Source organism: Panthera leo, chromosome A1, assembly GCF_018350215.1.
Source record: "Panthera leo isolate Ple1 chromosome A1, P.leo_Ple1_pat1.1, whole genome shotgun sequence".
NCBI classification, from domain to species: Eukaryota; Metazoa; Chordata; class Mammalia; order Carnivora; family Felidae; genus Panthera; species Panthera leo.
In genome coordinates this window covers 202,492,606-202,518,209 of record NC_056679.1, presented here as the reverse complement: position 1 = coordinate 202,518,209, position 25,604 = coordinate 202,492,606, and the positions used below count along the sequence as shown (strand labels likewise).

At 34.9% G+C, this 25,604-nt stretch overlaps 1 protein-coding gene and 1 non-coding gene across 2 annotated transcripts in view; both read right to left on the bottom strand.

Annotated features, from left to right (window-relative positions):
• The window catches only part of HCN1 (hyperpolarization activated cyclic nucleotide gated potassium channel 1), a 390,591-nt gene that overhangs the window by 65,097 nt on the left and 299,890 nt on the right, over positions 1–25,604 (bottom strand). Inside the window, exon 5 of the mRNA XM_042907831.1 lies at positions 3,893–4,039. Within this exon, the coding sequence (XP_042763765.1) occupies positions 3,893–4,039 (147 nt within the window). The remainder of the gene's footprint in view (positions 1–3,892; positions 4,040–25,604) is intronic.
• Positions 17,752–17,915, bottom strand: LOC122203046. The gene has a single exon (XR_006195055.1). It is a non-coding gene; the product is annotated as a U1 spliceosomal RNA (small nuclear RNA).

The window sequence follows — 25,604 nt, the reverse complement described above, 5'->3', positions numbered from 1 at the left end:
CGGGTACATAACACTCTAATTTAATAGGGAGCAAGATGTATTTCTCATTGTTCTTATTGAACTTTTCTCTGGCTTTTTTAGATTCATGTTTTATTTGAATAATGACTCTTGTTATCTCTCTGCTATGTGTTTCCTTACTTTCTTGACCCATCTATTTCCTTTCTAATAAAGTCTTACCTCAGTATAACATTAAATTTATGCTTTTGCCTGATTCTGATGCCAGAAGTGCAAAAACTGAAAAGCAGGGGAACAAATGCAGAGCACTGTTTTCACGTTTTTAAGGTGTTAAGTGTCTGAGCACGCCATGATTCCACTTACAAAATCTCTATTTTTATTAAGTAGTCACAATTCTTACTCTGTTTTTCATTCATAATTCTGTTAAAGGCCATTCAGTCAGTAAATATTTGATGAGTTTCTACTATACGCTGGTCAATAAAGGTATAAAGATTAAGGCATAGCCTCTATCCTCAAGAAAATCATAGTCTTAGACAAACAATAAACCGACAAATGATAAATACAATGTTAGAGACAGAGCGGTCAGGAAAAATTTACGAAGAAGTTCACGTGTGGTAAGAGTGTTTAATGGGAAGTGGAAGGTAAGCTGAGTAGAAAGGAGTGAAGATAGAGTAGCATGAGGAAACGCAATGAGGCGATTCACAGTACTTTCTCTTTTCCCCAGAAAATTATGAACAGTTTCCTGTTGATGAAGTGTTAATGAAAAAAAAAAAGTAAAGATGAAGACAGGGCATGGAGCGTCTCATATGCCATGTCAAGGAGCTTGGACTTTTCCTACAGGGGATGGGAGATCATGATCAGGTTCTAGGAAGAGAGTAGAGTCATGACATTTGTGTTCTGTATCAGTCAGTATGGTGGCCATGTGATAGTATCCGTTTGAACTGAGGTCAAAAGCAAGGAGAAAAGCTGTGAGTGAACTTCAGAAGTTGAATTAAAAGACACCAAGACTCTGGACCATGGTGTTTGAAAATATAAGGAAATTGGACATATGTCTTCATATGGCTGTGGATGTTGGGTAGTGGGTAAAAACGAAAAGTGAATTTTTTCCACTGAACATCAGAGTAAATTAATGTGTGGCAAGAGGAAGGGTAGTTAATAAAATGCACATGGTTAAGAAGATGCACTTGTTACTCTGATTTCACACTACAATAAGTATCTTCAGCACAGGGGAATGCTTCCCATTTAAGCATGAAACTTCTTAGGCTTCATTTTTACACTCACTTTTTCTGTCCGCTTTCTGTATTCCCTCAATGACATTTTACGCTGGAATCCTAACATTTTCCTGCTTCTTTGAAATATATCCTTAGTTTTATCATATCTTCCTGTCTTGATTTAGTCTTAATCTCTGATACTGTCTCTTGGTTACCTTTGTTTCCCTGCTATGGCCTCTCTCATCCTGCCTTTGAATTCCTCTGGGCCCTTGAGAACCCAGCCTGGCTCCAGTGTCCTGAGCTTCTGCCTTTCAATGAAGGGGATTTGAATTTAAAGCAAATTCTGTAATCCAACAAAGAGATAAACCAAAGCACACTGATATATATTTTTTAGAAAACTATACATTATTTTGTTTCTAAAACTACAACAAAGAATGGAGTTTGAATGGTGTTTCCCAAAGCAAAACAATTTGTGATAGTCTTACTTGAGGTATTTGTAAAGAAAATAAGCTAATCAACAGCACATATTTAATTCCTTTACTGAAAAACTCTTAATTGATAGTTTAAGGCTCAAAAAAAAAATACAAATAACTTTTAGGGGATGCAGAAGCTTGGGAATGGTTATAAATGGTAAAGATATTAGTTGCAATGAAAATATTTATTGAGCATTTGATATATGCTACATGCACTAGAGATTTCAAGAGAAATTTAAAATATAGATAAGCCTTTGGTCTTAAGGAACTTTCAAGACCAAAGTGGAGAAAACAAATGTGAAGCAATAATGATAACATAGACAGAATGGATACGGAGCCCACAAGAGCTGTAGACTCAGTGCATTAGGGGGTCAAAGAAAAGAAAGATCAAATCTAGCATGGAAAATCAAAAACAAGTTATGAATAAAGAAATATTATTTGAACTAGATTTTGCTAACAGATGAGAGACATTTCTGAAAACCATATGAAGCAAGGTGAGAAATTATAATTGATTTTTGCAAAACAGCAAGTTGCACAGTTTGGCTGTAGGCCACTCTGGAACATGTGGAGCAGCAGGGAAAGTAAAGCTGGAAATTTAGCTGGGACCAGAGCACAGAAGGGCTGGAATACGAGTCTAGGGAGGCTAAATTGGATTTAATTTTGTATGTAAAGAGAGAAAGTTTCTCAGGAGAGAAATGAGTAGCTCATCCTCATTTAAAAAAAAAAAAAAAAGATTAATCTAGCAGCAATGTTTTAAGTGGCAGTTAGAGAAGACAGCCCAGAGACTGGAAGGCAAAGTAAGGAGACAGTGCCAACTGTCCATGTGAGAGGACTAAGGTTAGGGCCAAGGCACTGGGGAAGGCAACAAGGGCACAGTGGGATGTACTGCTACAGTGCACTGATGGCATTTGGTGATTGGATGTGCAGAGCAGAGAAAGTTTCCAAAAAGACTATAATTTTACATTCCAATTGACTTGAGAGAACGACTAAAACATTTACTGAAACACTTCAAAAGGAAAATGGCTTAGTCATGATAGATAACGACTATATTACATAGCTTATTATATATACCATGTAGATTTTAAGAAAACAGCATATTGGCAAGAACTTGGAGCTCATAATTTACAGAAGTAAGGTGCAAGAAGACATAAATTTAAAAAGAACAGATTAAGATATGCAAAATGAGAAGCCAATGGCTTATTCATGGTTCAGTGTTAAGGAAGTCCAAAAAAGAGATTCAGGATGTGTGTTTTGTTAACACTTTAAAAAGTACCACCAAGGGCTCAAAGGCAAAGGCTTTGATGAGTAACAGGTCTCTGATAACTTGCAAGGAAACAACTTTGGTAAAGAAGTGCAGATCAAACCACAGTGTAATGATTACACAGCTATCTTTTGAGAAGGTTGGTAGTAAAAGAAAGAAGGGAAAGAAAAGCACTATAAGAAATATGAACAATTATGTGAATATTCCTTTGGTCAGGAGTGACCTGAATATTCAAGTGGGCAGACAGAAGACTTCTGGGGAGGTATGGAAAGAAGATGCAAGGCAAACAGGGGATTATTGACATTCAAGTGTTTTTTGTTTGTTTTTTTTAAGTGTGTCTATTTTGAGAGAGACAGTATGAGCGGGGGAGGGACAGAGAGAGAGGGAGGGAGAGAGAATTCCAAGCAGGCTCCTTGCTGTCTCCATGCCGTCAGCACAGAGCCCAATGAGGGGCTCAAACTCACGAAATCATGAGATCAAAACCTGAGCCAAATCCAAGAGTCGGATGCTTAACCAAGTGAACCACCCACGCACCATGACATTAAAGTGTTTTAATGAGGAAATAGGAAATGAATTACTTGCAACAGGTCAGGTTCGTCTATAATCAGAGTCTAAGGAATAAACAGGTAAAATGAACATGGAAGGAGAATAGAAATCAAAAAGAAGATAAAGAAACAGTTCAGTTAGCAAGAGATGACAGAGTGTAAGGTTGAAAAGATATAGATAATGAGGACACACGAAAGAATTTTTATGACTAGGGATACAGAAAATGAGACCGTTCTGACAGTCATAATTAGAAGAAAAATGTTCCAGTACTTTTTTTTTGAACAATCGAATCTGTATATGAGAGAACATATGGGAGAAGAAAAGCAAAGCACTGGGTTCTGACTCCTCTCCTGAGTAGTGTTATAACATGGACTTGAAGATTTGCCATGAAAAGAGAAAATAAACCATGACCATGTACCATGGATATCGAGGACTAGAAATCTTACCTCTCTCAGAGGATCGTTGAGTTCATTGAGAATGTTTTCCTCATCAAAGATTTTGCCTTGGTATCTGTGTTCATAGTAATCGTGTATCTTCTGACGCATATCAGCTGGTAACTTATGGAAGGACATGTATTGTTCCACTTGCTTATACTGTAAGGAATGGAAAATGGAAATTAGAAAACATCGTTATGCTGTATGAAAAATTATCATGTTACTTTGTCATGCTCAATATTCAATAACATTTGAATAACAGTAACAGAAAGAAGAAATCTTTTACGGGGAAGGAACTAATGTACTAGGCTATAATGTACCTACTCTGTGTGACATGCTATGCAAGGAATTTATTAGGTAAACATTTCCTGTAAAGAACTGAGATGTTGTTGAGGGGCAGGAAAGGAGCTCTGAGTGAATTTAAGGGTGTCATCCCAGAAAAGCCAGTGATGGGGCAAGAAAAAAAGTGATGTTATTTTCTTGGAATCTTTGTTCAGCTGAGTTCTAAAAAAAGTATCAGGTTGAGGTTTGGTGCCTCATCTGGATAGAATCTCCTAAGTTTGGGTAGTACAAAAGGTTCTATCTTAGACCTTATAGCAAAAGATCAGACCTAATTAAAATTTGAATTTCGTGACAGAGAGCTTGGCAGCTGTTTGTAAGTCATTGATACTCAAGCAACACAGATGCCCTGTAGAGTAAGAGAATATGTCACACTTCAATTTAGGACTTTAGAGACTATCAGGGTGAGACTAGATCCAGATAATTTTACAGCTGAAAGTGAACTCAGACATTTAAGTTCATTTAACCAAGAAGTTCTTAAACTTGATTGTTTATAACACTTGGGGTGAGGTTGCCTTTTGGGATTACAGATTTTTCAGGCTTAACTCCAGAGATTGATTCCCTCAATGTATTTGCTTTTGTGAATTTACACACACTCATACATACACATATATACTTTGAAAATAAATCCCTGCTATTCAAACAAGAGCATAGATATTACCTAGGAACTTATTAGAAGAGAATTTTAGGCTTTACCCCAGACCTTTGAAATCAGAGTCTACATCTTAAAAAAAAGATCGCCAGATGACTTATATTTAAGTTTGAGAAACATTCCCTTGGGACACCTGGGTGTCTCAGTTGGTTAAGCGTCTGACCTTCAACTCAGGTCATGATCTCACGGCTCTTGAGTTCAAGCCCTGCATCAGTCTCTGTGCTAACAGCTCAGAGCCTGGAGCCTGCTTTGGATTCTTTGTCTCACTCTCTCTCTGTCCCTCTTACGCTTGTACTCTGGTTCTCTCTCTCTCTCAAAAACAAACAAACGTTAAAAAAAAATTTAAAAAAAGAGAAACATTCCTGTGATGTTGCAAATACAGATGGTCATGAGACCACGCTTTGACAAAATTAATTAAAGCCCCCAAACTAGTCTCATCGCATAGATGATAAAATGAATACAAATAAAAAAGTATGCAATAAAACTGGATAAATATACTGGAAAAAGACTCTTCCCTTAAACAAAATACATTTGATCTGTTTTGGAGAACACATGGATATTTTCTTCTCACATCTTTTCCTGATGAAATAGCTCTGACTAGAAGATATAGCTCTCCCAACTGTTTGTCCACAATTAGTGTAGTAATTGGTACATGATAAAACATATATCTAATCAGAGACAGCAACCTATTACATTTCTTCAAGTTTGTGTACATAATTTCCTTTCACATAACATTCCTAGTTTTTAGATTTCCCTTTTGAGATTAGTATTTTTAAAGGAAATACAACTTTGTCATGAGACTTCCTTTATTTGGTCACCAGACTGTCCCCCAAGTATTTAAAGCCTGCAGGCCTATATATATCTCTTTCTCTCTGTCTGAAGCAACTTGATTATGATTTAGGCATTTTAAATTCAGGCACCAATTCTGTCACTGTCATAGTGTGTACGTAGCTTCTAGTATGTGCTTAAGAAGGATTGCTTAATTTTTCCTGAAGAGCTCAAAATCTGTATGCCTATTTAACCTTGGTAACCTGCTTGGAGAAACCTAGGATTCAGTCTACTTGCAACTCATGCAATAGTCCATTAGAAAGAAGCTTCAGTGACCTCTGTAAGACTACTGTGTAGGATAAAGTTGATTTGCAGCTGGACTCAAAAAGCTCTATCATTATTTCTAGAGACATCTGTATATCTGATTTTTACTTTTACCCAAAAAGAGGGCAGTGGGATATCTGATGTACTGTTCAGGGTCTAAGGCTCCACTGGAAACCCCCAAGTTTAACTTTTGCACTAACGATTTGCAACTAGATGATCTGGTTTGCTTATTCTGGCTTGACTATTTAAAGAGCCATTGATGGCTTGGTTGCTGAGCTCCCCCACAAACCAAGGCTCCTTGCACAGATTTTGTTGGATCAAGCCAGAAACGCAGCATGTTCCACATGCCCAAAGATGGGGTATTTTAAAAGGAAATACTGGGGAAAGGCTCTTCAGCTTCTCTTGCTTGTCTGCATTCTGTTTCTCTGAAGCACTGTATCCTTTGCCTTTAAATAAATAAATAAAATAGGGGTGCCTGGGTGGCTCAGTCGGTTAAGCGTCCGACTTCGGCTCAGGTCATGATCTTGAGGTCCGTGGGTTCGAGCCCCGTGTCGGGCTCTGTGCTGACAGCCCAGAGCCTGGAGCCTGTTTTGGATCCTGCGTCTCCCTCTTTCTCTGACCCTCCCCTGTTCATGCTCTCTCTCTCTCTCTCTCTCTGTCTCAAAAATAAATAAATAAATAAATAAATAAATAAATAAATAAAATAAAAGTCTGGTGTATCCTGTTAAATATTCAAACTTGGTAAAACAATAAAACAGCTTAAGACAACAGGACTGCCACAGTTTTTCTTATTGCATTGATGAAAATCTTTCAGTTCTGGACAAATAAAGGATTCAACACTCTTCAGGACCAGTAGTGGTCGAATAATCTCTGCTTACTTTTCTCAACAAACTGTCCAAACTGGTTGGACTGGCAAGAATCTTTAACCTTAACCAGGATACTAAACTCTAGATTTCTCTGTTCTTTGCATGCATCTCAGGGGGTATGGGAGACAGCATTAAAAGTTAGTAGCATTTTATTCATTTTTAAGAAATCTGTGCCTATGTGTAAGGGCCTACTCATTTAGAAAACAAATAATGTGTTCAATGTCTATCTCTGGAATTGGAAAACTAATCCTTGATTAGCTAATTATAAATGTTATACGTAAAATTATTTTATTTTTACGGAAAGTCAGGATTGATTGAATATAGTTATTTTGCCTCATAAAAATCATTTAATCACTTTAGACTTTGACCAATCTACAGTAAGAATCTTATACCACATGATCTTTGTTCTTTCAGACTAAAGTTCTATGAGTATTTCTTGTCATTTAATCATACTGAGTTCAATTTGATTTGACCCATATTACATATTTTAAACATTAATTGATTTATAGTAATTACTGATCTAACAAACTAACTGATTGCTGTGTGCCAATGGTTCTCAAGGTACAGTTGATAAAACACCAGTATCACTGGGTAACTTGTTAGAAATGCATGGTTGAAGTTTTCACCCCAGATCTACTAAATCAGAAACTCTGAATTAGAAATTCTAGCAGTCTGTATTTTAACAAGCCTTCCCTACACTAAAATATCAGAACCACTTCTATATGCTAAGTAGTGAGTTAATTTGGGACATAAAGAAGCACGTTTGAGTGAGAGTAGGGGATAGAAAGGAAATCCAGTTTTGACAAGTTAAGTTTAAGATGTCCATGGCACATCCTAATGCTTATATGTAGGTCAGGCACTTAAAAGAAAAGATATACACATAATCAATGATTAAGAGATCACTAAGGGAGAATGTGTCAAATAAAAGGATTTTTTAAAGTGGAACCTACGGGTTTTTTTTGTTTGTTTGTTTGTTTTTTACGTTTATTTATTTTTGAGACAGAGAGAGACAAAGCATGAACGGGGGAGGGTCAGAGAGAGGGAGACACAGAATCTGAAACAGGCTCCAGGCTCTGAGCTGTCAGCACAGAGCCCGACATGGGGTTCAAACTCACGGACCGCGAGATCATGACCTGAGCCGAAGTCGGACGCTTAACCAACTGAGCCACCTGGGCGCCCCTGGAACCTACGTTTTAAAAGCAGTTGCATCATGGAAATTGATCAAGTTAAGGGAACTGAGATTGGCCAGCGAAATGTGACAGAACCAAAAAACTTGACTCACAGCAAAGAAGGATAAAATTCAAGGGAAAGATAGGGTGCTCAAAAGGAGTATTTCTAAGAAAAGAGGTACTGAACCATAACCACTGAATTTGGGAATTGGGTAATGATCTTTGGTAGAATACAACACTTATTGAAAACAGGGACGATTTATTTTTGTCTGTTTCCCTCATACCTAACAGGACTTGCAAAAATGAATGAAAATATGATGTATGTGCGATTTGAAGAATAAAAATAATAAACTACTCATTGAAAAAGACACCTAGTAGTGGGTGGATAATGGAAAAAACGTAGAAGAGAGCAAAGTTGAAAAAAAGGTAAAATGGAAAGGATTCTGTTACTTGTAGTACTATACTGTATGTAAAAGATAACTTGATACATTTGATAGTCACTGATGAAGAGATTTTTGAAAAACAAAGATGTGAATACAATTCTTTCTTGAATATATAAAGCCAAAAGCTCAAACCGTCAGATCTAAAGAAACTACAGCATTACCATTTAAAATTATAATGTGTTTTATTTTCAAAATCTTCTGTGCAATTAAAATAGTACATAAAAATAATGTGTGAATATGATACTAAAAATGATATCTAATAGAGTGTTTATAATGAAGGCAACATTCCATTATTAAACTCATTCCTCCCATGTTACCACTTTTATAACTTTTATTTTTTTATTGTTGAGAGAGAGAGAGATGGAGGAGTGCACAGGGAAAAGCACAAGGAAAACACTTCCCAAAGCCATTGACTGGGAAAATAAGAGAGACTGATTTTTGAGAGTTTTTACAACCACGGGACTCAAAGACTGGAGTTTGAGAGGTCCATAGCATGGCTGGTATGGAGCCTGGGAGGTGCTGCAGTGCTCCTGTGGAGGAGGGCTGATAGCCCAGGGGCAGACAGCATAATCTGAGAATCCCCTGGGACATACTGAGAGAGATGGGTCCCTCTCTTGAAGCACATCTGCAAGGTGGCATTTCCTCTCTGGATACAAAAGAGCTTGCAGGCACCATTTCCCTCCCCCAACCCTCAGCATAAACTAACTTCAGTAAGCAGCACAGTGCCAACACCAAAAGCCTAAACCACTTACACCAAGCCCCACCTCCTGCCCTCTGCAGATGCTGCATTTCATTGGGAAGTGTGCCTGAGAACCAGGGAAGCAGGCCCCTCCCCCAGAAGATCAGCATAAACCCCTTGCTTGCACCCCTACTGACCATAGAGTTCTGCAAAGCTTCAGCTCTGGTGGAGATAGCATAAAGTCTCTTTTAACAAGCAGACCTGAGCACACCTAGTTAAAACTCACCACACTCTGGCCAGGGTCCCAATACTCCCCATTGCAGGCAAGGAGAAACTCTGCAGAGGACTGCCTGAGGGAAAGAGAAGCCAAAACACCATAGCAGAGTGCACACAGCATACACCAAAGACACTTCCTGAAGTGCCAGGCCATGCATGGTATATGACCTCTTTATAAAGCCATTACTTTCAAGAGCAGGAAACATAACAGGCTTTGGTAACACAGAGAAGAAGACAGAGACCTAGACAAAATGCCAAGATGGAAGGATTCATCACCAAAAAAGAACAAGAAATGGTCACAGACAGTGATCTAATCAAAACAGATATATGCAATATGCCTTATCAAGAAATTAAAGCAGCAATCATAAGGATACTAGGTGGGCTTGAGAAAGGCATAGAGGACAACAGGGAGTCCTTTACTATAGATAACAAAAGACCTAAAAGCTAGTCAGGATGAAATGAAAAATGTGGTAACTGAGATTCAAAAATGAGTAAATGTAATGATCACAAGTATGGAAGAAGCAGGGGAATAAATATGTGACATAGAAGATATAATTATGGAAAACAATGAAGCTTAAAAGAAGAAGTAAAGAAAAATGTTAGATCATGAATGTAGACTTAGGGAACTCAGTGACTCCATAAAGTGTAATAACATTCATGATAGGAGTACCAGAGGAAGAAGAGAGGGAAAGGGGGGCAGAAGGCTTATTTGAGGAAATAATGGCTGAAAACTTCCCTAATGGGGAAGGAAACATACATCCAAATCCAAGAGGCACACAGAACTCCCGTCAAAATCAACAACAGCAGGCTAGCAGCAAGACAAATTGTAGTTAAATTTGCAAAATTTAGAGATAAAGAAAAAAATCCTAAGAGCAGCAAGACAAAAGAAGTCCCTAACTTACAAGGGAAGAAAATAAGGTTAGCAGCAGATCTCTCCACAGAAACTTGGCAGGCAAGAAGGGAGTAGCATGATATATTCAATGTGCTGAATGGGAAAAATATGCAGCCAAGAATACTCTGTCCAGCAAGGCTATCATTCAGAATAGAAGGAGAGATAAAGAGTTTTCCAGACAAACAAAAACTAAGAGTCATGACTACAAAACAAGCCCTGCAAAAAATATTAAAGGGACCTCTTTCAGTGGGAGAAAAAAGACGAAAAGTGACAAAGACTTGTAAGGAACAGAAAATCTCCAGAAACAATCACAACACAAGCAATAGTGGCACTAAATTCATATCTATCAATAATCATTCTGAATGCAAGTGGACTAAATGCTCCAATTAAAAGACATAAGGTGTCAGAATGGATAAAAAAATAAGATCCACCTATATGTTGCCTATAAGGAGATCGATTTTAGACCTAATGACAACTGCAGGTTGAAAGTGAGGGGATGGAGAACCATTTGTCATGCAATGGATGTCAAAAGAAAGCTGGAGTAGCACCATTATATCAGACAAACTAGATTCTAAGCCAAAGACTGTAACAAAAATAAAAAAGGACACTATATCATAATAAAGGGGTCTATCCAACAAGAAGATCTAACAATTGTAAATATTTATGCCCTCAACTTGATAGAACCCAAATATATAAATAATAGCAAACACAGTAGAACACATTGGTAATAATACAGTAATAGTAGGGGACTTTAACACCCCACTGACATCAATGGACAGATCATCTAAGGGGAAAATCAACAAAGAAATAATGGCTTTGAATGACACACTGACCCAGATGGACTTAACAGATATATTCAGAACATTTCATCCTAACAGCAGAATACACATTCTTTTCAAGTGCACATGGGACATTCTCCAGAATAGATCACATATTGGGTCATAAATCAGGCCTCAACAGACACAAAAAGGTTGAGATCATACCATGCATATTTTCAAACCATAATGCTGTGAAATTTGAAGGAAACTGCAAGGTAAAATTTGGAAAGACCACAAATACATGGAAGTTAAAGAACATCCTATTAAAGAATGAATGGGTTAACCAGGAAATTAAAGAAAAAATAAAAAGTACATGGAAGCAAATGGAAATTAACACAAGACAGTCAAAAACCTTTGGGATGCAGCAAAAGCTGCATAAGAGGGAAGTATATTGCAATACAAGCCTACCTCAAGAAGCAAGAAAAATCTCCAATATAGTACCTAACCTTACACCTAGAGGAACTAAACAACAACAACAACAACAACAACAACAACAACAACAACAAACGAAGCCTAAAGCCAGTGAAGAGGGTAAGTAATGAAGATTAGAACAGAAACAAATGATATAGAAACAAAAAAAATAAACCACAGTAGTAAAGATCAATGAAACCAGGAACTGGTTCTTTGAAAAAATTAATACAATTGATAAACCCCTAGCCAGTCCTGTCAAAAAGAAAAGAGGAAGGACCAAAATAAATAAAATCACAAATGAGAGAGGAGAGATCACAACCAACAGCACAGAAATACAAGCAATTATAAGAGAATGTTAGGAAAAATTATATGCCATTCTGAAAGAAATGAATAAATTCCCAGAAACATAAACTACCAAAACTGAAATGGTAAAAATACAAAACTTGAACAGAATAATAACTGGCAAAGAAATTGAATCAGTAGTCAAAAATCTCCCAACAAATGAAAATTCATGGCCAGATGGCTTTAGAGGGGAATGCTACCAAACATTTAAGAAGAGTTAATACCTATTTTTCTTAAACTCTTCCAAAAAATAGAAATGGAAAGAAAACTTCCAAACTCATTCTACAAGGCCTGCATTACCTTGATTCCAAAACCAATTACCCCACTGAAAAAGAATATTATAGGCCAATATCCCTGATGAACATGGATGCAAAAATTCTCAACAAAACAGTACCACATTGAATCCAATAGTACATTAAAAGGGTCATTCACCATGATCAAGTGGGATTTAATTTTGGACTTCAAGGGTGGTTCAATATTTGCAAATCAATCAATGTGATACACCACATTAATAAAAGAAAAGATAAGATGTATGATCCTCTCAATAGATACAGAGAAAGCGTTTGACAAACCACAGCATCCATTCCTGATAAAAACCTGTAACATCATAGGGACAGAGGGAACATACTGCAACATCATAAAGACCATAAATACAAAAGACCCACAGGTAATATCATCCTCAATAGGGAAAGAGTGAGAGCTTTTCCTCTATGGTCAGGAACAAGACAGGATGTCCACTCTCACCATTGTCATTTAATAATGGGAAGTCCTAGTCTCAGCAATCAGAGTACAAAAATAAAAATAAAATAAAATGCATCCAAATTGGCAAGGAAAAAGTCAAACTTTCACTATTCATGGATGACATGACACTCCAGGTAGAAAACCCAAAAGACTCCACCAAAAATTTGCTAGAACTGATACATGAATTCAGCAACATTGTAGGATACAAAATCAATGTACAGAAATAGGTTGTATTTCTAGACATCAATAATGAATCAGCAGAATAGGAATCAAGGAATCGATCCCATTTATAATTGCACCAAAACCCATAAGATACCCAGGAACAAACCTAACCAAAGAGGTAAAAGATCTGTACTCTGAAAACTTTAGAATACTTATGAAAGAAATTGAAGATGACACAAATAAATAGAAAAACATTCCATGCTTATAGATTGAAAGAACAAATATTGTTAAAATGTCACCACTACCCAAAGCACTGTACACACTTAATGCAACCCCTATCAAAATACCAACAGTGTTTGTTTGCTTTTTTTTTCCACAGAGCTAGAACAAACAATCCTAAAATTTGTATGGAACCACAAAAGACCCCAAATAGCCAAAGTGTTCTTGAAAAAGAAAAGCAGGGCTGGAGTCATCACAATTCCAAATTTCAAGTTATATTACAAAGCTGTCATGATCAAGTCAGTACAGTACTGGTACAAAAACAGACACATAGATCAATGCAACAGCACAGAAAACCTAGAAATGGACCCACAACTATATGGTCAACTCATCTGCAAAGAAGCAGGAGAGTATATCCAATGGAAAATAGACAGTTTCTTCAACAAATGGTGTTGGGAAAACTGGACAGTGACATGCAGAAGGATGAAACTGGACCACATTCTTGACCATACACCAAATACATTCCAAATGGATGAAAGACCTAAATGTGATACAGGAAACCATACAAATCCTATAGGAGAACACAGCAGTAACCTCTTTGACACTGGATGGAGCAACTTATTACTAGATACATCTTCTGAGGCAAGGAAAACAAAAGGAAAAATGAACTATTGGGACTTTGTCAAGATAAAAAGTTTCTGTACAGCAAAGGAAACAATCAACAAAACTAAAAGGCAACCGACAGAATGCAAGAAGATATTTTCAAATGATATACCTGATAAGGGATTAGTATCCAAAATTTATAAAGAATTTATTGAACCCAACACCCAAAAAACCAATAATATAGTTAAGAAATGGACAGAAGACATGAACAGACATTTTTCCAAAGATGACATACAGAGGGCTAATAGACACATAAAAAGACGCTCAACATCACTCATCATCAGGAAAACACAAATCAAAACTATAGTGAGATACCAACTCACACCTGTCAGAATGGCTAAAATTAATGCCTCAGAAAACAACAGATGTTGGTGAGGATGCAGAGAGAGGAGAACCCTCTTGCACTGCTGGCGGGAATGCAAACTGGTGCAGCTGTTCTGAAAAATACATGGAGATTCCTCAAAAAGTTAAAAATAGAACTACCCTACGATCCATCAATTGCACTAGTAGGTATTTACCCAAAGGATACAAAAATACTGATTCAAATGGATACATGCACCTGTGTTTATAGCAGCATTATCAACAATTGCCAAATCATAGAAAGAACCCAATATCCACTGATTGATAAATGGATAGGAAAGATGTGGTATATACATATACAATGAATATGTATAAAGAGAATAAAATCTTTTCATTTACCACAACATGGATGGAGCTAGAGTGTATTCTGCTAAGTGAAATAAATCAGTCAGAAAAGACAAATACATACAATTTCACTCATATGTGGAATTTAAAATACAAAACAAATGAACATGTGGGGAAAGAGAGAGAGGAAGACCATAAAATAGACTCTTAACTATAGAGAATAAGCTGAGTGTTGCTTGGGGGAACGGGAGGAGGGGAGGATGGGCTAAATGAGTGATGGTAATTAAGGAGGCCCCTGTTGTGATGAGCACAGGGTGTTATATGTAAGTGATAAATCACTAAATTCTACTCCTGAAATATTACACTATTTGTTAACTAATTGGAATTTAAATAAAATCTTGAAAGTAAAAAAAAAAAGGCTGTAATGATAATTGTAATTCCACACTTTATATAATGAGACTATATAGTTTCAAAGTTTTTATATAGTGAGACTGCAAATGATTCCAGAAATAATTATTAATGGTAAGATCATTGCCACCAAAAGTCAGCCTCCTTGCTAGAATGTACCACAATCTTTGGAGATGATAGTAAATGTTCCTAGGTAACCTAAGAAAGGGAATCTGAATTCCTACATTTTATTCCTAAGATAAATCTATTTATGCAATAATTTTTAAAAATTAATGCAATACTTCATAATATCCTGTTTAGCTGACACTCTACACATTTTATGACCAATAGATAAGAATATACTTTTAAAAATTAGTATTAGCATATGCAAATGCTGTATTTATATGGAATCTCATTAGATAATAAATTTAGTGTTATTTTAATAAAATGCTGAGCAAGCAGCAGTACTTCAAAAAGTGAAAGTATTATGGATAATTATCAATATATTTCTGGGGATGATATGATATGATATTATATTGTGTAATAAGTTTCAAACAAACCATAGGACATCCAAAAAGGCTACTCTGTCCTCTTTATAATATTTGGTAACTATTTTTCCAACACATTTCCAGAATATTCTATTTTACTCACATAATTTATAATGTTCATTTATTTTTTATAGATACACAAAGGAGAAGGAAATATATCTAGATTATACTAAATATAAGGGCTATTAAATAGATACTAAAAATTTTACTGAATATTACATATACTTTATATTATGTTTCCAGCATACATCAAAACTAATATTTTAAATTGTAAAACAAAGAGAAAAAACAAGGTGTACTAATTCAACACCTTTTGTGTTGCCTTCTAAAGCTTATTGAAACATCGGAGTTTTTTGGTGCCCCTCATTTCCTGACAGAGGTAGATAATTATCATGACACCTTCTTTAACAACTATATATTTATTGTGAGTTTCAAAGTAACACAGCTCTAATTCTTATTTCTAAAAACATATTTTTATTGTAATTACTTTGGAATAAGTTTATTTAAAAAGAAAGATAAGAATAAAATATCTTCATAGATGGCATTCAATAAGTAGAGGGCAATGAACAAAAAAATTGAATTACACTTTTAGTATTAACCATTGCATAATTTAGTCATACTATTAAAGCATTATTCTATTCACAGATAGTTATTGGGAAGATCATTAAACAGCATGTAGCTAAAAATCCAGTTAAGTTAAAATATACACCTTATGCTCAATGAAAAAACATCATTGTAGAAATGGTGTCTGAAATGACATTTTTCATACAGAATAACAATTTCTATAAATTTTATATTCAAATGCTTACATGTTGTAAATTTAATCATAATTTTAAAAATAATAATAACAGTGAAATATTTAAAGTTGCCCTTCAATGACTGATAATCAATTATCAGTTACTTTTAAAAAATATTTAAGCCAATTATGATTGCATTTATGACTGAGTTATCTTATTTTTTACAAAGGTATTTTTAGTATTGTTATTTATTTATTTTTAATTTTTTAAGTGAAATTATTTATTTTGAGAGAGAGAGAGGCAAAGGGAGAGGGAAATATAGAGAATCCCAAGCAGGCTCCAAACTGTCAGCACAGTGTATTTTGCTAAGCGAATAGCGGGGCTCGAACCCACATACCATGAGATCATGACCTGAGTTGAAATCAAGAGTCGGGTGCTTAACTGACTGAGCCACCCAGGTGCCCCAGTGTTGTCATGTATTTACATGGTAACTGAAGTCATGGTTTCTCTTTTGATCCTACAAATTTAAAAATAAATGAACACTTTTATATACACATGTATAGCATATATGTATATATGTGTATAACACATAGCCTATCTGCTATAGGCTCTGTCTTATATATATGTATATAAAGCTAGGTTATATTCAAATGATCTTATCAAGCATTATTTCTAAAATATTTACAGGAAGATTGAACATTTTCAAGAACTATGCTGTAAACACAGCAAAATTCAATTCATACATCCTGAGGAGGGAGTTATATTTTTCAATTGCACTGGAAAAATGACTGTATTCAAATATACAACCAGTATTCCTCTATTTTTATATTGAGGTGGGAAAAAGTTTTCTTTCAGCAAAAAAGGATTCATCATTATTTTTTGAAATTCTTTAAATAACATAATTATATAAGAATAATTCATATAATAATAAAAGTATCCTGATTACTTAAATTTGACTTCTAATATAGTAAATGAGGAAAAAAATTAAGAGCAAATCACACATGAAGGAAAGCAGATGGTTGCTGAGTTATCTTTTCTGCAGAAGTTTGAGTGAGATACTTCAATTTTATCTTCACTTTTTATCTTTTTTTTTGGAAAGCTGGGTAATGAAACATGGGTTTTCTCTATAAAAGAGGAAATTCTTCAGCTGTCAAGATATGGGGAAATGTTTTTGTGATAGTGAATAAGTATCTACCTGGACTGGAAAACTATCAAAATTACAAGCTAACAGATGATCTTAAAATCCTTACAGAAAATATTATCAGTTAAAAAGTATTACTCCTCCATCCAGAATGATCTCTTCCAATACAAACATACATTTGTCCTCTGGTTTATGGAACCTAGTGCTTTCCATTCAGATATTTCACAATGGATTATACTTTCATATATTTAAAAACAAAATCATTAAAAAAAACTTGGAAATTGTTTGCACTACATGGTTCATTCATTCATTCATTATTCTTCTTATGGTTTGGTTTTAAAATGGAGATTCTCAAAAGTTTTCCAAAAGTCAGTGTAAAACTTTTAAGTATTTTAAGTTTAAGACTTACCTAAGTAGTTATAAATAATACTAATACTAATGAAAGATCATTGTATTTAGCAATTAGAATAAAATGCTTAATTACAAAATAAATTGTCCATATAAAACATTCTTAGAAATCTATTTTTTTAGCAATTACAGAATAAAAGTTAAGAGGCTAGATGATTACTAGAAATTTAAACAGACATAATTATTATAATAGAGTAAAAATATGTGCTTAAATATTTTTTTTTTTTAATTTTTTTTTTACCAGGGGAGAGCGCGAACGCAGTCCCCCACTACCACAAATTATGCAGTCGAGTTTCCCACATTTGGGGAAATCGCAGGGGTCAGCACGCCCGCAGTGCAATGGGCAAGCCTCGCCCTGGGAAAACCACCTTCCCGATCATGGTGTCTCCCCTGCCAGGTAAGTATGTGCTTAAATATTTTTTAAAAGACTTTTCCTGATCTAAATGGTTTTGACCTTTATTACTGCAATTTTTCTCGCAGTGTGTGTGTGTGTGTGTGTAGGAAAATGATTTTTATCCTTAATTTAACAAGACTACAGATTGACATACATGGTAACCTCATCACTTTTTCATTTTTCCATAGGACCACTTAAAATAGTCTATTCTGTTTAAACATTTATTTCCCTCCTCCAACATTTTTTTCACTCACAGATGATCTTACCTAAAATCCTAAGAATAAATGGAAGTTTTCATATAAAAATGTCTATTAACTCACTTGGAAAGGTACCAGTATGTTTTCCTTCTCTTCTTCTTGCTCTTGTAACAATGGAAGTGTTTCTTCTCCCAGTCCAATCTCTTCTTTTAACTGTGTTTGAATATCCTCTCTTCATCCCTCCTTAGGAACATGACCCTATCTGCTATAGGATAATGTCTTATACTTCAACTTTCTCCACTGCCTCCAGCCATTTATACTCATTTCTCCAGTTAAAATACTACTACTACGACGACTACGACTACCACCATCCTAGTCAAGGCCAGATTAGAAGAGAAAGCAAAGCAGAAGCCTTGTTTCACTCAGTCATAAAGGGGTCAACAGTTCACACCATTTCTAATAATGATAAGATTTTTTTGGTGAATTTATTCTGAATGGAGAAGAGTGGATTCTGTTTCACTTGTTAAGTCTTTATGGTTTCATGTTATAATTTCTCAGAACCAACTGAGAATTCAAGAGGATGACACTAGCTTGATTTTTTTCATTTCTTCTCAGTGCTAAATGACCTTAAGGAGGCATATTCAATCAATAATTATTAATAATGAGCATCTTTTTAGCCAGGTGTTTGGTTGGTTAAGTTAGGCAGTTGGCAAGGGTTATAGACAGTTATGTAGAAATGATAAATGATAGAGGAATTTGGAAATTATTCTAGTGGCCCTCTTTTCTTCTGCATCAATACTCATTGGTAGGGAATGCTGTCTTCTTTAAGTTTCCTGCTTTAAGTGATATATATATATATATATATATATATATATATATATATATATATATATTTATACACTGAGAAGTCCTAAATGTCTATCTGCAGACTTGACTTCTTTCAAAGACAGATTCATATGTCCAGTTGCTGAAGTGGCATCTTCACTTGGATGTGTAATAATGATCCCACATTTAATACATCCAAGGCTGAAATCTTATCCCAAAACTTCATTTTGCCATATTAGATCTCATCTCTGCATCTCAGATAATGATGACTTTCTAACAGTAGCTGACACCAAGAACAATGCAGTTGATTTTGTCATATTTCTTTCTTTCACACACCACTGCTGTCAGCAAATTTTATCAGATGCACTTATTTTATCTTCACACCTTTACTGAAGTATAATTTATATGAAATAAAATTCACACTTTGAGTGTACATTTCCATGAACAATCAGTGGCATGCCCATTTTAGAACATTTCCATCTCCCCAAAATGTTCCCTCACTCTCCTTTGTGGTTATCCTACATTGTCAACTCTGGTCCCAGGAAACTAATGACCTGTCACTTGCTCTTCCTTTTCTAGAATTCTACGTAAATAGGACAATGCAATATATAATCTTTTGAATCTGACATTTTTTCACTTAGCATGATGTTTCTGAGACACATTCATGTTGTTGAATATATCAGTAGATATTTTCTTTAAGTTTTTATTGCTGAATAATATTCTAGGACCTACTTTTACAACATATTCACCTGTTCATGTCTAGTCCTACAAACTTAGTCCAGATCATGAACATATCCTATATAGTTAACTCCAATAGCTTTCTAACTGGTCTCTCTGCCTTACCTTTTGATTGCTCATAATTAAATCTCAACCCAGTAACCAGCACTATCCTTTTAAAATGTAAGTCTGATCATGTCATGTTTTGTTTAAAACTTTTCAAGTATTCAAGTCACAGAGTGAAAGTAGAAATCTTTCAATGACCTACAAAACCATATGTGACCTAGCCTTCTGTTACTTCCCCTATTACTATCCTTTTGCTGGCTAAGTACAGTCTTGTTGGTACCTTAAATCTGGAAATACAGGAGAGAACACAAGAGTATCAGAGGAGACAGAATTAAATAGATCTTCCTGCGTTGCTCATTTTCCTCAGTGGTAAGAAATTTAAAGCTTTATAATATTAAGATGTAGAATATACTGTAAAATTTGAATTTTTAAGATAAATTTTCATGTTGAGACATGTGACTTCAGTTTATACCCCCCAAAACATCCCAAGGTATATTTTTAAATTTCTCTGCATTTTAATTGTTCTGGTAAAGAAGTATGAAAATCACAATTTGCTTAATTGATCATTCTGGAGAATGAGCATAACAAAATTTAATTACATTCAAGCTAAGTTAAAGCTGATGTAGGAGAGACTTTAGAAATGGATAATTTTAGCTCTAAATTTTGTTTAATCAAGTTTTAAAGTTTCTAACAACAACAAAATATACCATGCTAGAGAACCCAATGTCTGACACAAATTTTACTTTCACTGGGTGAAATTCAAACAGACTCACAGCTAATTTTTACTTGGGAAAGTGAAAAAGGTATGAGATTTATATTTCTTTTAGAAATACAGTAGTGTGGCTTTATTTCACTGCTAATGGAGTATATTAAAATACTACAGTGTGAAAAACAGAAGGATGTTTTTGTTCTTCAGATAGACATAACTTTATATGGAACAACAAAATATTCACACATTTGATTAGTAACAAATACATTTCCCTAATATAATCAAAGAAAGAAACCACACAGGAATAAAACCCCTGAAAATGAAAATGAACTTGGGATCAGCAAATTGCTATAAAATAAAGGTGTTAACTGAAAAACTTTCAGGTTCCCAATTTTCCTACCTTAAAAATAATACTCTAGCACTTTATTTTTTTCTATACTAATGCAAATATTTTTGGTGCTTCATAAAACATTGAGCACATCTCCCACGTAATACCATAGTTCAGATTAGAAACACTGTTGACATATAAATTGTTTCACACTTCTTCCACACTTTACCATCAAGTTTTTGAAAAATAATGAGAAAATTAAGAAATTGTAAATAAAAATACAAATCAAATGTTTAAATAGTAGAAGCTACATAGATTTTTCTTCATATTTGAAGTTTTATCATTAAAAAGTGTTTCTTTCTAAAGCAAACTGATATTTACTATTCATAGGCCTGTTTTTTCAAGAGTATTTTCTCTACCTTTATTAGGCCATTGAGACTAGACTAGAAAGGTATGTTTTTGATTGAAGAACAGTGTTCTTAGCTAAATACAAAATACATAAAAATACTAAGGGTAAATATTGCTTTGTTTGCTTACAGTATAAAAGAAATAAGGGCAATAGAGTGGTAACTGAGCCAAATGGGACACTTAATAATTTGGATTCTCCTTTTTATTCTTTTTATTGACACTCTACAAATGTTCATATTAGTTGAGGAGTTCTGTGGTTGTCTTATATTCACTTAATGAAATAATGAAGAAGAGAAAAATATCTCAAGGCTGAAAAAGTAAGAAAAGGCTGCAGACGTTAGGGCATGTATTGAATAAGCAGACTTCTGGACAATAAAATTATAAGAAAGCAAACTACATGCTTTAAAGTTTAGTGGGAGACTAAATAGTAATGATAACATTTCTATCATGATTTATAGTTTACCAAGAGCATTTCTGTTTCCCAACTACCACATGAGTCAGGAAGAGCACACGTGAAGATATTGAGAGCCACGGGAGAGAGAAGTAATTTCACTGTGGAGCTAGGACTATGAACCATGTTCTTCATATACAGAACATATGCTTCTATTTTCTGTGGATTATGTGTCGCATATCATTAATGAAGCCTGGGAAAACCTGTTGCAATTTCCTGACATTATTTTTTAAAGATGATGATTTTCCCAAGTGATTCAGATGTTCAGCCCAGGTTGAGAACTACTGGTATAAAATAAGAAGAAAACAACCAGGAGTTTGTAATATGAAAAAAAATGTTACATGAAGACTTACTGGAAAGATCAAGAATGCTATCCTGGAAAAGAAAATAATCAAAAGAGAGTATTTTACTTAGCATGCTCTGCTATCCCAGACGGAATTCAAGACAGTAGCTAGGAGTTATAGAGAGATGCTTGAAGTTCACAAAATTAAAACCTTTCAAAATAAATGTATGCCTTGTGAAGTTGTAACCCCCCTGTCAAGGAAAGTGCTCAAGCAAAATGGATAACTATAGATCAAGGAAAATGGTGGAAGCTAATAATACATTGAGAGACATAAAAGATCACTTAAAGACTCTAAGATTTTGAGGCAATTATATACTTTCTCATTTGTTTTGAACATAACTTCTATTCTTCAGCCCATGATATCTGAAATGTTGTGCATTGATAATTATTAATAATAAAAAATGTTTTTATTATTTAAAAAATGACTTCTTAACTTGTCTTATAGAATGTAAGAAAGTCTGAGTGTCCATACACTGAGGATAATGCCAATATTAATGTCTTCCGTTAAGATTTTTTTCAGGAGGGAAGACAGCATAGTTGGAAAGAATTTTCCCTTTGGAGACAGACAGATCTGAATTCCACTTTTAGCTCTGTTGCTTTTGGGTTACACAGCCTTGAACTAGAAACTTGACTCTCCTGATCTCTTGTTTCTCTATCTAATAAAATAGTATAACAGAAATTACAGAAATGAAATTTAAGGACTAACTGTAATATGGCATAGAGTAGTGCTAAATGAATATTAGTTTCCTAAATTATGTCTAATTAGTAACAATTTCCTACACTGGCACAAAGACACCGGTGAAAGATGGCCAAGGAAGTTCAAACACAAAGGTACAAATTAACATATTTATGTAAACATTAAAGGTTTAAAGAAAATGAAACATGAAGATATTTCTTTGTTTCTCCAGAGGTCTCAAATTTGGAGATCTCTGCACTCCATAACTCAAACAGTTTTAGAATTCTGTTATTCTAAGTCATTCTCAGACCCTTTACTTGATGGCTAGAGTAAATAGAGCATACTGAATATAATTTAACTTGTTCTTGATGGTTCATGGTAATCATTAGGAATAACATTTTCTATACTACACATAGTGCTCAAATTGCTATCTGGATTTTTCCATATTTCTGGATTGCTTTTTCCTACGGCTTCTGCTTAACTGCACTTCTCATTATAGAGGCTCCTACATTACATAGTACTGTTGACTTTCCACTAAATTGCCTTTGCCTACTGTTGTTGGTGTTCTCTAGCTTCTTTCTTTGTGGTCTGATCTATTTTTTTTTTTTTTAACGTTTATTTACTTTTGAGACAGAGAGAGACAGAGCATGAACGGGGGAGGGGCAGAGAGAGAGGGAGACACAGAATCCGAAGCAGGCTCCAGGCTCTGAGCCGTCAGCCCAGAGCCCGACGCGGGGCTCGAACTCACGGACCGCGAGATCGTGACCTGAGCTGAAGTCGGATGTTTAACCGACTGAGCCACCCGGGCGCCCCAGATCTATTTTTTTTTAGCTGTAACTTTCCAAATACTTAGAGGTCTGTTAGGCACACAACTGCCTGCAACCTAATCTTTATAGCCTTAGTTGTTAGACTGCCTGCTCAAACTAACCTAGAACAGAATTAATGGCTTTTAGTAAAAACAGAATTAATGGCTTTTAGTAAAAACAGAATTAATGGCTTTTAGTAATGGCTTTAGTAAAAACTTAAAAAGATGTTAAGTATTTGAGAAGGCAAGAAATGCAAACACTCCTTATAACTACACATTGACACTTATTTCTCTAAGACTCAGGGGTGCTTTAGCTTAATTATTTCTGGCTTTGTCACTGACCTACTTGAGATTGTTGCAAGTCAGGTAGCTGTGTGATTGGGTGTTACTATAAATGCTATAAATGTGTAATGCCCTAACAAACTAGGTTGTAGCTATAAACCCAAACCTAGTGGAATAAAATTCTCCAAGTGGGCTGTATAGAGAAATGTTATTTAATATGAAAAATAATTGTTAGCATAAACCCTGGAAGTCATTTATATAGAATAAAAGTCAACTAATTTTAAGAAAGAAGATTTCCTTACCCTATATTCCCAATCAGCATTAACATTATAAATTATTTTTATAAGGATGACCCCAAAGACATTTAAAGTGACTTTAGGATTGACCAAGGGAGATTAACATATATTTAGTGTAGAAGCAGACATTCAGAGCTGGAGGGCACCACAGGGGTAATTGTTTTCAATCCTCTCATTTCACAGATGAGGAAAAGAGACACAGAATGGCAGAATCATTTACACAAGTTTCACATCTAGTTAGTAAATGTCAGGAATAAAACCAGGTCTCTGAATTCTTAATGTGGTGCCTTTTTATTATTCCCATGGCCACCATATCATTCAGTATGTTTTAGTATTCTTTGGGACTCTGAAAAAGTTAATTCTTGGGCCAATTTTTATAACTCTTGCTATAGTATGAAAGTTTGTGTCCCCCCCGCCCCCCCAACTGCCATATGTTGAAACCTAATCCCCAAGGTGATGGTATTAGGAGGTGAGTCCTTTGGGGGATGAATGAATACAATTAATGCCATTATAAAAAAAGCTCCCTTGCCCCTTTCTCCATATGACATTGACTACTAAGTTAAGAAGGCACCAGAAAGCTGACTCTAACAAGATTCTAAATCAGCCTGTGCCTTGATCTTGAACTTCCCAGCTTCCAGAACCTGTCAGAAATAAATTTCTGTTGTTTATAAGGCACCTGGTTATGGCATTTTGTCATAGCAGCCCAAACAGACTAAGACAACCCTGTTAACTATAACAGTTAACAAGCTAAAAAACCAATTTCCTCAACAACCTGACATAAAGAGACATTTAGAAATGTTCCTAGAAATGGAGAATTGTTCCCTTTTGGAGCAACAGCATGTGTTTCCTCTCGAGCTTGAAGACAAGGCTAGAGCCAGGCAACATCAGAACGTGTTCTGCAGCCCTCACTGGGGGCTTAGGAATCCCTCTTTTTGAATGGGCTAAGTAATTGGTGTTCATTTATCCATCCATCCATCCATCCATCCATCTTTCCATTCATCCGTCCATCCAGTGATTAATTTTACAATGATAGGTCACTGGATTTGTTTTTTCTCTTGTGCACTTTTCTATGATGTGTTCATCTTAATCTGCAACATTACTTATGAAAATATTCACTTAAATAGTTACTTAGAAGTATACTTTTTTCTGAAAACCAAATATAATTGTTTTAGATTTTATGTTTGAAACCACCTTAAAATATTTTATTTTATTATCTGAATTTGTATCCAAATACAAGATAAATTTATTGAACCAATTTAGAAAATACTACCTAACATATTCTAGGTCAATACTTTAAAGTTACTTTTACAAGAATAAAATCTTCAGCATAACAGTAAAATGTCTATCTCTTTTCTTCATGTAATTTTTGTTAAAATGTAGGTAAAAAATAATTATGCATATAAAATAATAAAAAAAATTTCAACAGGAATAATAATAGGCAATAACTGGTTTTAGCTTTTTTTTTTTTTTTTGGTTTCAGCTTTTAAGAGTCTTGTTTGGAAAGGGATAAATGAATTTTGAAAAAAGTTAAGATATAAAAGAGACTCTAAATTCATAATCTTGGTGGCCAAAGACAAATTATGTAGATATCATTTAA